At 49.5% G+C, this 12,049-nt stretch overlaps 1 protein-coding gene across 12 annotated transcripts in view; it reads right to left on the reverse strand.

Moving 5' to 3' along the window:
* PTPRS (protein tyrosine phosphatase receptor type S) overlaps window positions 1–12,049 on the reverse strand; it is a 151,227-nt gene that overhangs the window by 26,449 nt on the left and 112,729 nt on the right. For 5 of the 12 annotated variants that reach the window (XM_068661831.1, XM_068661840.1, XM_068661832.1 and 2 more), the window contains 9 exons: window positions 11,079–11,384; window positions 9,450–9,643; window positions 8,978–9,004; window positions 7,047–7,164; window positions 2,907–3,497; window positions 2,120–2,217; window positions 1,385–1,638; window positions 905–998; window positions 461–676 (listed from right to left, as the gene is read on the reverse strand). In XM_068661831.1, coding sequence (XP_068517932.1) covers window positions 461–676; window positions 905–998; window positions 1,385–1,638; window positions 2,120–2,217; window positions 2,907–3,497; window positions 7,047–7,164; window positions 8,978–9,004; window positions 9,450–9,643; window positions 11,079–11,384 — 1,898 coding nt within the window. The remainder of the gene's footprint in view (window positions 1–460; window positions 677–904; window positions 999–1,384; window positions 1,639–2,119; window positions 2,218–2,906; window positions 3,498–7,046; window positions 7,165–8,977; window positions 9,005–9,449; window positions 9,644–11,078; window positions 11,385–12,049) is intronic. The other 7 variants (XM_068661841.1, XM_068661838.1, XM_068661842.1 and 4 more) reach the window with 2 other exon arrangements.

The raw sequence follows: 12,049 nt of genomic DNA on the forward strand, positions 1-12,049 counted from the left end.
GAAACTGCTCTCTGTAAAGGGGTTTGACCCAGGGATCTCTGCACTCGAGTGTACTCCTGAGCTAACAGATCGGGATCCCCCAGTCTGATCTCAAGGCTGGAGCCACAAATGTAGCAAGTCCTGCCTAAGCAGACAGGCAAAACGCAGAAGGGGTGCACAAGATGCTTGTGTTGTTGTCTGCACAGAAGAGCACATTTGCTGTATGCAGACACAAGCACAAACAGCTCTGATAGCCGCACGCAATAGCTCTGCAGCTGGACTGGAAGGCCTCTGCAAAGAAAAAAAAAAACCTCGAGCCCTGGCATCTGGTGGAAGAGAGTCATGGAGGATGCCAGGAGGGCACAAGACCTGCTGGCAGCTCACAAGAGAGATGCCCCTGCAGCTGCTGTCTCTGGTCGATAATGGGGACAGCAGGGTCGCGAGCATCTGAGGAGGGTGAGGGAAAGCAGGCGGCACTTACTGCCTCGGGTTCCTGGAGCACTGCCAGGATGAAGATCACATATTTCTGCCCTGGTTCCAGGGCTCTGTTCTCAAAGTTGTCGTAGTGCTTCATGTCCCCCAGGATGAAGTGGGAAGGGAGGGAGCGAAAACGGGCAGCGATGTAGGGCTTGGGGAAGTCCAGCTGACGAGAGTGACGCAGGCTGCGGCGTCGGAGCCTGGCAATGTCCTGAACGAGCTGGAGGAAGCAAAGGAACGGTGTGAGAGCCCTGACGCCTTCAGCACCTTCAGGGAATACAAAGGAGGGACAGCCAAACCGCACCACTCAAGCTGACCTCACATTAGCTGTTCAGAACATGGGTTGCATGCCCCAAACCCACCCTTCCCAGGATCTCAGGTCACCATCACATCCACTACAGCTGTTTGATCTCTCCCTACACCTGGTTTCAGTCTCACCCACACTCACCTCCTCCAGGTCCATCTCCTCAGGGCTGCCCAAGGGGTTCAGGAACTGTCCTCCACGGGACTTCCTTAGAGGCACCACCACAATGTAGTAAGCCCTAAAAGTTGGGAATAATCAGAAGAAATGGGAGGATTGAATCTCCTTCCATCAGCCACAGAAGGAGAGAGCGCACACACTGATGGTGGGAGGCTAGGTTTGCCCACACAGCCCCACTGACCAAGCCAGCAAGCCCCTTATTTGTAATTTTGCACAGTTGTTGTTGCTGCTTTTGGACTCAGTGACAGCCCCATGTAAAATGCCTCCCTTTGGATTCCTGTGGCAACCCGTTAACCCTGGGAAGTGGCATCGAAAGACAGAATCCAGCAAGGCTGAAAATGCAGGGAAAAGACTCTCTGCCACTATCCTTGCTGGTTTGTGCTACGAACTCTGGCACCCTGCACCATGAAGTGAGCAGACCAAGTCTGTACTTTATCAGAAACCTACTGGACAGGCACGGAGCTCTTCACATCTGGGAGAATCACCACCACGTTGCCATCAGCATCAGGCTTGTGGGTCACCTCTGGCTTCCTGGATAACATGTCAGCAGCAGTCCAGGCAGCCACGTTCTGCTGCAGGCCTCCCATGCTATTGCCCCGGTTCATGAGAACGAAATTGTAGAATGTCCGGGGCTTCAGGTTGGTGATGAGTTTCTTGGTGGTGCGGCCATCCACATCGACATTCAGCCCGTTATACTGGATCTGTGGGAGGTGAAGAGGCAGCAGAGATGTACCATGAGCAAGACAGATACTGCTTAATCAACCAGGCTCCCTCCTCCTCTTTGCTTTGGTTTGCAAGGAACATAAGGCACTTGGCTGGGCCATGCTCCACCCGGCTCTGCCAGAGCTGGTGCAAACAGAGGAATAGGAGCTAGGTGAGTTTCTTTCTCACACAGGACAAGGCCTTAGAACTTCTCTGAGAAGAGAAATTTGGATCTGGAGATGGGAAAATGGTGGTAACTTGCCTAAGGAGGTAGTGATTTGGTAACAGAGGCAGGAGTGCAAGCCAAGAGGCCTGATTTCAAGAAGCACACCTCCTTGATCTAATGATTAACCTTTTTCTGCCCATAGCTGAGACCTAGCTTCAGAATTTCTGGCTCTTATAATCTATTATTCAAACCAACAGACAAGACTCCCAGGAAACTGAGAAGGAACACAGCTCTGACTTCTCCCTTCCACTTGCCTTGTATGGGGTGGGAGAGTTGTAATTCTCAGGAAACTCCCAGCTCAGAAGGACAGATGTCTTTGTCACCATCTTCACCTTGAAGTTCTTGGGCAAAACTGATGAGAGAAAAGCGAGGAGGAAGGGGAGAGAGGAGAAGAAAAGGCAGCAGAGGGAAGGAATAGTAAGAAAGAGAAGGAAGACAACATCAGACACTGGCAAAAGGGTCTGCCAGTTTGGGTCTGGCTGCTGCTGCAGGAATGGAAGGGCTTGCTCCCTCCTCCACACTTTGCTTGAGTTTTGTCAAGGTCCATCTTGGTGCTCCCTGTCCCCATGTCTAACCCTGGGGAAGGGTGAGGGAGGGTGCTTAGCCTTGCCCTCACCCTGCCCGTGCTCAGTGCACACTACGGGTCTGGGTGGCTGCTGCAGGAACGAGGTGCTGGCTTTCTGAGCATGCTCAGGTGAGGAAACCCATCCCAGGTCACATTTGAGGCTTTCTGATTTTTCTTGTTTTCTTTTGGCTGTTTGCAAAAGCTGAAGAAAATGCTCTTCCCACCTGTACAGCGACTGGCACCCCACTTCAGGTGCCAGTGAAAGAAGGGTGTCCGGACTTAACTTAGAAGAAAGCGGTAAAAGGGACTTACCTGGCATAAGGCAGAGAGGAGCTGAGGGACTGAGTGTGAAACCAGAGTGCTCTGCATTTACTCACGAGCCTGGCTGAGCCTGGCTTGACCTCTCCAGCTCTCTGCCTCCTGGCACCAGCCCCGGTTACAAGGAGAGAGAGGGAGGAGAAACCGGTAAGTCCTACCTTGATCCAGCTGGAACGTCCGATACTGGACAGTTGGGCTGTACGGCCCGGGGCCTTTACTGGTGTGAGCACGGATTTTAACATCATAGGCGGTGTTGGGTTTGAGGCCGTTGAGGGTGTACGAGTTCTCTGGGGAGGGGGGCAGGTCTTTTTCCAGGGGGTTGCCGGGAGAACCGGCTTCCCGGTAGGCCACGGTGTATTTGACGATGGCTCCGTTCCTCTCGGCCAGCACGGGGGGGAGCCAGCCAAACTGGACCGACATGGAAGTGATGTTGCTCGCCTCGAGGATTTGGGGGTAACCCTTGGGGATGTCTTCAGGGGTGGTGAGTTCCTGCACAGCTTCCTCCCCGAAGCCAGCCCGGCTTTTGACGGCCAGCTTGAAAACATACGTGGCGCCCTTGTGGATGCTGGGAGCAGTGTACTTATCCTCCAGGGCTGTGAACTCCAAGGTAGCCAGGGGGTCGACATCCTTGCGGCCAAACTGGAGCCGGTAGCCCATCACCTGGCCTTCAGCATCCAACGGAGGCTCCCATTTCACCAGCAGAGTATTCTCCTCTGTCTGGTGCACAGACAGAATGGGTTTCCCTGGGACTGGGAGAGAAAAGAGACACTTTCGGTCAAATGTGGGACAGGGTGGCTGCTGTGGAGATGCAGAGACCCTTGGGCTGCAGCACAGGTTCCTCGAATCAGTGGCAAGGTTCCACCTTGACTCTGTCTGCTTCGGTGTCTCTCCCTGAAACCAGGCTGCTGCTATCCACCCACTACACGTAGATGGTCTCTGTCACGTTTAGGAGATGAGATGCACTGCCAGCGTGTCAGCTGTGATGTTCTTATTTATTCCCAGATTTATTTTTACTCCCTTTCCTCAGGAAGGCAAGGTGAGCACCGCTTCTCTCTTATTACTTGACCAAATACTTCACCACAGCTGGGAAGAACAAAGTCAGGGGTCCTGAATCCCAGCCTCCTGTCCTAAACACCTGAGCAGATTGCTTTGCAGGGCAGGGAAGAATTAATGTAGGAGTTCCCCAGACTCCTGTCCTCCCGCTCCCTCTCTCTCTCCCTCACACAGCACAACTCATGCAGAAAGAGACTGGAACAGATTGGCTCAGGCTGGGAAGGCCAGAGCAGCTGCGGGTGAAGTAATGAAGGATGGGAAAGGAAGTCTGGGCAGCCTCGGGTCCTGAGCAGCAGGCACAAGGCCAGATGAAGCAAGTCTGGCAGGCATCTGATCACCCAGTTGGGTACAGAAAGAAGGAAGCACACAAAGAGTCGGAACAAGAGCCCAAAATCTGTGCACGGCAGAGGGCAGGAAGAGTTGCTGCTTGCACTACGAGCTTTCTCTCCTCTGAGGGAAGGGAAAGGACATGCGAGTGTCGGTGTGTTTTCAGCTAGCTCCCTCCTCATCCTGTCAGTTAGTTGCTCCATGTTTGGGGAATATTGCAGGAACTCAGCAGTGCCTCTGTCTAATGAGCCTTGGCACAGCCTGACTGCAGAGCAAGCCCACAGCCACAGTTAAATGACACGCGTAGGCCCAGAGGTTTCTGAAGCTGGAGAAAGCAGAGCATTAATTCCAGCAGCTCACGCGTCATTTACATTCACTCCACTATTAGGGATCTAATTTCCTTCTCTGAGCCTTCGTGTTTCTTCTGGTTGAACAGGAAAAGGAAAGAGAATGGAGTTTAGGAGCGAGCACGAGTCTGACTGCAGGCTGAGAGGCTGAAAGCTGAGTGCAGCTACCAAAGGGAGCGGGAGGGAGCCAGCAGGGAAGGATGCTGTGTGTGTCAGGGATCCTGGCAAAGGCAGACTGGGGAAAGCACTCCGCCCCGCAGCGACTGACATCTGAACACAGGGACGAGGGCTTGTCTCTGAAACAAATGCTTTATTCATTGCAAACTGCCCAAGAATGCCTAGGGAACAGTTCTGGGAGAGCCTCCCTCGGAAACGCCGAAGAAACACATTACAGAGAAAAACAATGTCATTACCTTTATGTTTTGGGTTTTATCACAAATGTTACTATAATCAGCTGAGCTTGAAAATATTACATTTGCACAACAAATATTGTTTGGAGAAAGGTGAGAAGAAAGCAGGGGGAAGTGCTTTATTTCGCAATTGGTTTGGACAGTAAAGGAGAAAATTGGATGTATTACTGTATTTAAATTCAGCCCCTAGCCCTGAATGATAAAGAAAGAAATCTCTCTTCTCAGAAGGTATATTGACTCAACGCTGCAAAGAAGATAAGAACGTTACAGAGCCATTTGAAAGTTTTTTTTTCTTTCTTTCTTTTTTTTTTTTTTTAAATAGCTATTTCAAGTTGGGGGAAATTGGGTTTTGGGTAATAGCTGCTGTGCTGGAGAAAACATCCCTCTGTGACTGATCACCTGCACTGCAAATCCTAATGGGGAGAGATGAGGGAGGTTGACAAGAGAGTGACAAGGGAAGGAGGGAGGGCAGAGTGAGAAAGGCTCGAGGAGAGAAAAATGAAGAAGGCAGAGAGCCTCAGGAAAACAAGGAAGCGAGAGGAGAGAACCAGACAGAGTGAGAAGAAACATGGGCAAAGCCAGAGGGGGAAGGAGAAGAGAGTGAGTGAAGGAAAAGGCTTCTGACAGCACACTGACACTACAAGGTGTGAAGGCAGGAGTTTGGATGCTGTCACCTAAATGTATCCTGCTGTAACATTCGTGTCCTGGAAAACAACCTTGTTCTCTTATGTGCTGTCTCTTAACTAAGCAAGAAACACAAGAGGGGAGAGGAAGGCTGAATTCTCATTCCCTTCTCTGAAGACAAGAACATATAATGGGATGAAGATGTGAGTTGGGACAGAGAAAAAGACAAGGGCATGGAGGGCAGCTGCTGCTCCAGCGCTGTGTGTTTCGGGCCAGTGCTCCTAAGCCCTCTCTGTCCTGTGCACTGAGCTGAGTGTCTGTGCTACCTCCAGAGCCTGAACAGAGCTTTCCAGGTTAATTGTGTCGCTTTGACCAAAGGCAGAGGCAGAGAACAACCGTCTCCCAGGAACAAGAGATGATAGCAGTTGTGTAGCTGCTATAGGAAGGGTGAAGATGACTGCCCCAAAACTAAGAAAACAAATAGACAGCCAGGGGTGGGAAGGGACCAGAGAACAGAAGGAAATGACAATGGGAGAAAGCCATCATCTGGCAGCAGGACCAAGAATGTGATGGGGTGAGAGAAGATAACCACAGGCCAACAACAACTGGGCTGAAGGAGGGTCAAATCTGGGTGTGGGCACAGCAGTCTCACTCTGTGGCACAAAACCTTTCCCCTACTGCACAGCAAAGGTCCAGCTATGAGAGCACTAACCACAGGAGTGCAGATGCTGAGAGGATAGGTGGAACACAACCTCTGTTTTCTGCCTGCAGCACAACTGTGTGGAGGAACAAGGAATGCCTTGTTGCCCTTTGTCATTTCTTTCTTCAGGCCCAGGCATCCTAGCCTGACATCGTGTCCTCTGCACTGAGGCTGACAGACACTTTGCCATGAAGTATAGGGCAAAGGGAGGAATGAGTCTAGATGGCATGTGCAGAGTGAGCCCAGGTTGCAGAAATTCTTGCAAGAAAAGGTCAGTACTGTCAGTACTTTTCTTCTCTACTGAGCACTACTCCTAGGCAAAGAGGGGACTGATGTTCAGACATGATACTAAAAGAAAAGAAGACTGGGCAGTATAAGTTTTCACTGCCTCCCTGCTGCTTTTCAGCTCTTTGCAAGTCAACACCATGACAGCAGACCTCTGGGTCTTCTGTTCCCCAAGGTACCTCTGTGTGCCAGCCATCAAAGCTGGAGTCTCTCCAGTGTCACCACACAGGTCAGACTGGGCAAGGATTCCCTTACTTCTGGTATTTCTGGAATTTGCAGTACATAAGATTACAAGCACTGAATTTGTCCTCTGTTGCATTTCTGTATGTATGGGGCTTTCTGCAGCACTGGAGAGAAAATTACTTCATTTAGGGAGGGCTACCTGCCAGGAATGAAGGATTTTCTGCCTTCCTAGAAATAATTTTTCTTCAGGGGCTGCATGTTGTTTGTTGCAAGTCTCCTCTTTGTGAGGAGAGTGGGATGAAAGGAGCATCTTGGCTTCAGGGTGTTAGGAAACTGGTGAATCCCAACAGGTCAAGAAGAGACTCTTACCTGCACCCTTAGTGGTGACCACTTTGGGTTTGCTGCGAGCACCATCTCCCTTCATGGTGTAGGCGGCTACGGTAATGGAATACGCAGTCTCAGGCTGGAGCCCAGCAATGACCATTTCCTGTTTGCGAGATTCCAAAGGAAAACGGTGTAAATAATTACGTACACACACACACACACAGGTAGATCTCTCCTTGCAGGAGTCTCAGGTCTTTTCTAGCATGCAGGAACATTCACTGAATCTGAAACCATGAGACGCTCTGCGGCAACGAGGCAGATGTGGCAACTGGCAGGAGGGTGAGAGCCACATTCCTTTGGCGAGCAGCACGCACGCTCCAGCTGCAAGCAGCCCCTCTGTAAACACAGCGTGTCTCTGCAGGCCCTGGCTCAATGTATTCTCTTCCAGATCTACCTCTCACACATTCCCTATCTCACCACAAACTGCTTCAGCCATCAAAACGCTGCTGCACTCTTCAAAGTGTTCCCCTTCACTGTGCCGTCTCAGTGGAGGTCTCAGCGGTTTCAAGGAGATTACATTTTTTTCTCCCCCACCCCCCTCCCTTCTCTCCTCAGGGATATTTTTTAATGCCTTCAATAATATTAAAGGGATTGCTTTAACGCAAAGTGCAAGACGACATTTTTTGCTTGCACGTTAAAGCTCTCTGCTAAATCCCCAGCACCCTCCTTCCTCTATCAGCTTCACCACACCTGGCTCCCACGAGCTTTTGTTGCAAGACTGGCCTCCAGAATAGCCCTTCCCCATGAAATACTCGGCCCTTCAAAGGGCTGGGTTGTAACAGGAACACCCGTGCTAAATCAAACAGGATGGGGGCATACGCAGCAGGGTTTTCGCCAAGGCTCTGAAAGGGGGGAGATGTAAATTTTGTGCATGTTTTATGGCCTTCCCCTCCACTATCCCTCAGTGCTTTAAATATTAAATCGCAGGGCAGCACTTGGGAAAAAAATTTGCTGGTCCTGAAAATATTTGTATTGCCCCCAGAGCTGAGCTACGGTGGAAGTATTTCAAACCAGCAGGACTTTGATCAATCAGTTTGGAAGCCATTAGCTAGAGAGACGGGTCTGCTTTCTGGAAGTCAAAAATCTGTCCTGCTTTCACACATGCCACTGACTTTTATTAAGATTTTAGGCACGCGACTTTGCTTTCATGTGACTCAGTTTATCTTTCTGTAAAACACAGGCCCCTCACTTTTGTAGGGCACTTGGCAATCTCCAGGAGACGTGCATATATTCATTTTAATGATGTATTACCTTGGGACCCTGCTATTCCAAGAAGGAAATGCTTTCTCCTACTGCTTTGTAGCTGTAAGATCACTGAAAGCATTTAGCATTTTAACAGAAGTATCAAATGCCAAACAGCCAAGCTGATTTTAAAGTCTACTTGAAAGGTAAAAGGGCCACCAGTGATTCAGGGCTTTGAACAGAACAAATATCGAAGAATCTTGGCCCTTTCAGGGCACAAAGCATTTGTTTGTACCCTGATACCTCGGAATTTATGAGGCTTTAAATACCCAGTGCTTTACAACCTAACTGTTCTTCAGACAAAAGGCAAGGTAGTTGCAGACCAGCCCATCTTTAGGCAGGTGTTCAAGGTAGTCCCAATTTCAGTGTCCTGCCTGCTCCCCTGTGGAGGATCAGCAGACTCGTCTTTCCTTCAGAGCTGAGGGGAAAACCCTGCAGGACTGCCACGCGCTGACAAACTACACAATCACACCGGGCTGCAGAGCAAAGCAAACAGGGTGGGGACAATGAATGGGAACACCAACATCAGGCTTTAAAACAGGCACACTGGCACTGAAAATAAAACTAAAAAAAAAAAATAAAAAGGAAAAGGAAAATATCACACCACAACAGCAAGTGGGAGAAGGGAAGGGACAGAACCAGGATGGAAGGAATTTTTTTTTTTTTTTACTTACGTATTCAGCAGTGTCATCTGTTTCCCACTGGGCAGAGAACAAGAGAGGTTTTGCACATGAGAATACAAGAGGGGAAAGAAGGGAAAGACAGAGACACAGCATGAGGAAGAAGTCCCTGAGCAAGCAGCCACACAAGGTCAGAAGTTACCAGGCCAGCATGAAGGAAGAAGTAGAGTGGGAGAAATTAGTAGATTCCACTGTGGCCTTTGTCTGTCTTAAAAGATTTCCCAGACAGAGGAGGATGGATGGCATTTAGTTCAGAGCTGGGAGAGCAGTTCATACTCTTCCACAATAGCTATTGTCTGGGACTGCAAATGAACAGCAGGAAGATAACATATATCTTTATCACAAAGATGCTCATCTGCTTTCTCCAGCGATACGTTACTTGGGATGAGACAAGGCAGCTGGAGCACCCACCCCCTCAAAGCTTCCGTGAGAGAGAAACAAACTGCAGCAGGACGTGAATCCTTACCTGGGCGTCAGCCAGCATGATGTCCTTGATCTGGGGCAGCCCCCTGGCCTCTCCGTTCTCCATGCGCACGTAGTGGACCTGGTAGCCGCGGATCTGGCCATGCTGGCGGTTCTGGACTGGAGAGCGCCAGAACACTTGGATTGCAGTTGAGTTCAGGACCTCCACCTCCACTTTCCGAGGTGGTGCGCTGGGCACTGCCAGGAAGGAAATAAAAGGACCAGAGTCACTTGGAGATTTCTGGCTGGAGCCTGTCGCTTCAGTTCTGGGGCATATGCACACTGAATCTACAGCTCTGAAAGGAGGGGGAGACTTAACCAGCAAACTGGACACCCCACCATCTGCCATTGGCCTTTATTCAATGAAATGGGAACAGTTCAGGGGGGATCTAATCTGCATGGCTCAGAGATCTGGATGCATGTGAACAGGTCCATCTCCCAGTCTAGTTATTCTCTGACAGACTCCTTTTTCTCCAGTTTACTTGGATGGAAGGACCCATATAATTCCAGATCAAATTCTGAGGGCAAAGCCAATTTCTAACGAGTCAGAAAAACTCTGGCCATGCCTGTGGGACGTTAGGGTGGAGAGGATGGGAAAGGGAACTTGCCCTTGGAGCTCCTTGTTCTCTCAGACTGGGCAGGTTGAGGTTAGAGCAGCTGCCTAATCTCAGGACAAAAACCAAAAGGTGTTTTAGATGGAATATGGGGTGAATTTTTGGAAATGATAATAGGAAAGGACAGCTTCATCTGGAGGAAAACCTTAATTTCTCTGAGTAAGGTGACTATCTATTTGGGTTTGGGCAGATGGTAAGGGAAACAAGACCCACACTGGGGATAAACCTGTTTGATTTTTTTTTTGTCTTTTTTCTTTGGGATGGAAGAAGAAAGCTGGAGTTTGGATTTGACTTCTGTTATTTATTTGACATATTATTTGAGGGTCCCACCTCACCCTCACAGTATTCTGTTCTCCCTCCCTGCGTACATTCAGTTTTCCTGGTTTTATTTTACTGTAGAAATACCAGGAAAGTTCAAGGCCCATCACCATTTGTGTCTGTGCACCAAGCACAAGTCTCCAAGCTGGGTCACTGAACTGGGGTGTATGCTGTCATTAAATGGTTTTTGAAATAAATGATCAGATTCTTCCTTTCTACCACTAACTGAAACTTTTAGAGGAGCGAGGAACAAGGAATGTGTGGGAAGAAGTCTTTTAATACTTTAAAATAATTTCTGGCAAGCAATCTCCTCCTCTTCTCTGATTTCAGTTCCTTGCTGCCTCAGCTGTGCCTTTGGTCAGTACGAGAATCTTTTCAGGAAAAGCGTGCAGACAGGGCTCACGGCCTTGAAATTAAATCCCCAAGAAATAAGAAAAAACATCCCTAAAACGGGGAAGGACAACCCTACAGACCCCAATTCTCAGAGGGGCTTAGAGAGATGGCAGCAAATGGTGCTCCACATCTCGGATCCCTCCTGGTGGGGGGAGGCTGTGCTGAGGCCTCGTTTGGGACTTGCCCTCACACCCTAGATCAGCCATGAGCAGGGACTCAACGCGTCCCCCCCCAGCGTGGGAGAAGCCCACCGCAGGGACACGTATTCACCACTGGCCCCAGGACAAAACCAGAAAAAGCGCAATTACCATCTTCATCCGTCCGGACGATAACCGGCGAGCTCTCCGGGCCCGGCCCCACCTCCGTATGAGCCACGACAGTGATGCGATACTCTGTCCACTTCTCCAGGGACTCCAGTAGGATCTGACTGGTGGTTGGGGGGATATCATTCACCTCCTTAAGCTCCGTGTCCTCAGAGTCCAGCGCTCGATAGTAGACGCTGTAGCCAGCCAGGACGCCATTTTGGCTTTCGGCCGGAGGCGGCCGCCAACTTACCAGAATGGCGGTGGATCTGGTGCTGACGCATTTTACGTCTTGAGGGGGGGCAGACGGTTCTACGAGGGGGGAAGATTCAAGGAGGGAAAGGGAAGAAGGTGGGGAAGGGGGGGAGGGGGGGAGGGGAGAAAACAAAAGATGGGAAAGATAAAAGAAAAAACAAAAGAAAATGATAACAAAAAAATCTAAAATAAAACGTACGAAAATTTGGTTCAGGAAGATAAAATTAAAAAAGAGGAGAGCTTTTTGTTGTTGTCTTTTTTTTTTTTTTTTAATGAAAAGAAAAAAAAAAAGCCAACGGAAATGAAGTGGGGCATCAAAACTGAAATGTAATAAAGCAAAGGACTAAAGCAGTAAGCGGGCTAGCCAAGAGGGGTCCTGCTGCTGCTAAGTGTGTGTGCCACAAAGCTTAGCCCCCGATTTCACCCTATAAAAAACCCTTCCCTTCAGCTCCCTGTTTTACAGCGGTCTGGCAAATCCTGCCCTGGCTGGTAAAGCACTTGTTTCCAAAGTGCAGTCTCTGGGATCTCAAATTTCCTTGCAGGGATCTGTGAAAAGTAAGTAAGAAAAGCAAATTTTTTGCCAGGAGGCTTAAAGTTAAGAGTCTGTATACCCAGCTGTAAGTTATTAGTTGTCCACAGACTGAAGGAGGTGAAAAAACATAGCAGTGACGTCCAGGATATCGCCAAGCAAAGAGCCCACGATGCTGGATGAAGGAAAGGAT

The sequence above is a fragment of the Anas acuta genome, chromosome 26 (assembly GCF_963932015.1).
Source record: "Anas acuta chromosome 26, bAnaAcu1.1, whole genome shotgun sequence".
Lineage (NCBI taxonomy): Eukaryota > Metazoa > Chordata > Aves > Anseriformes > Anatidae > Anas > Anas acuta.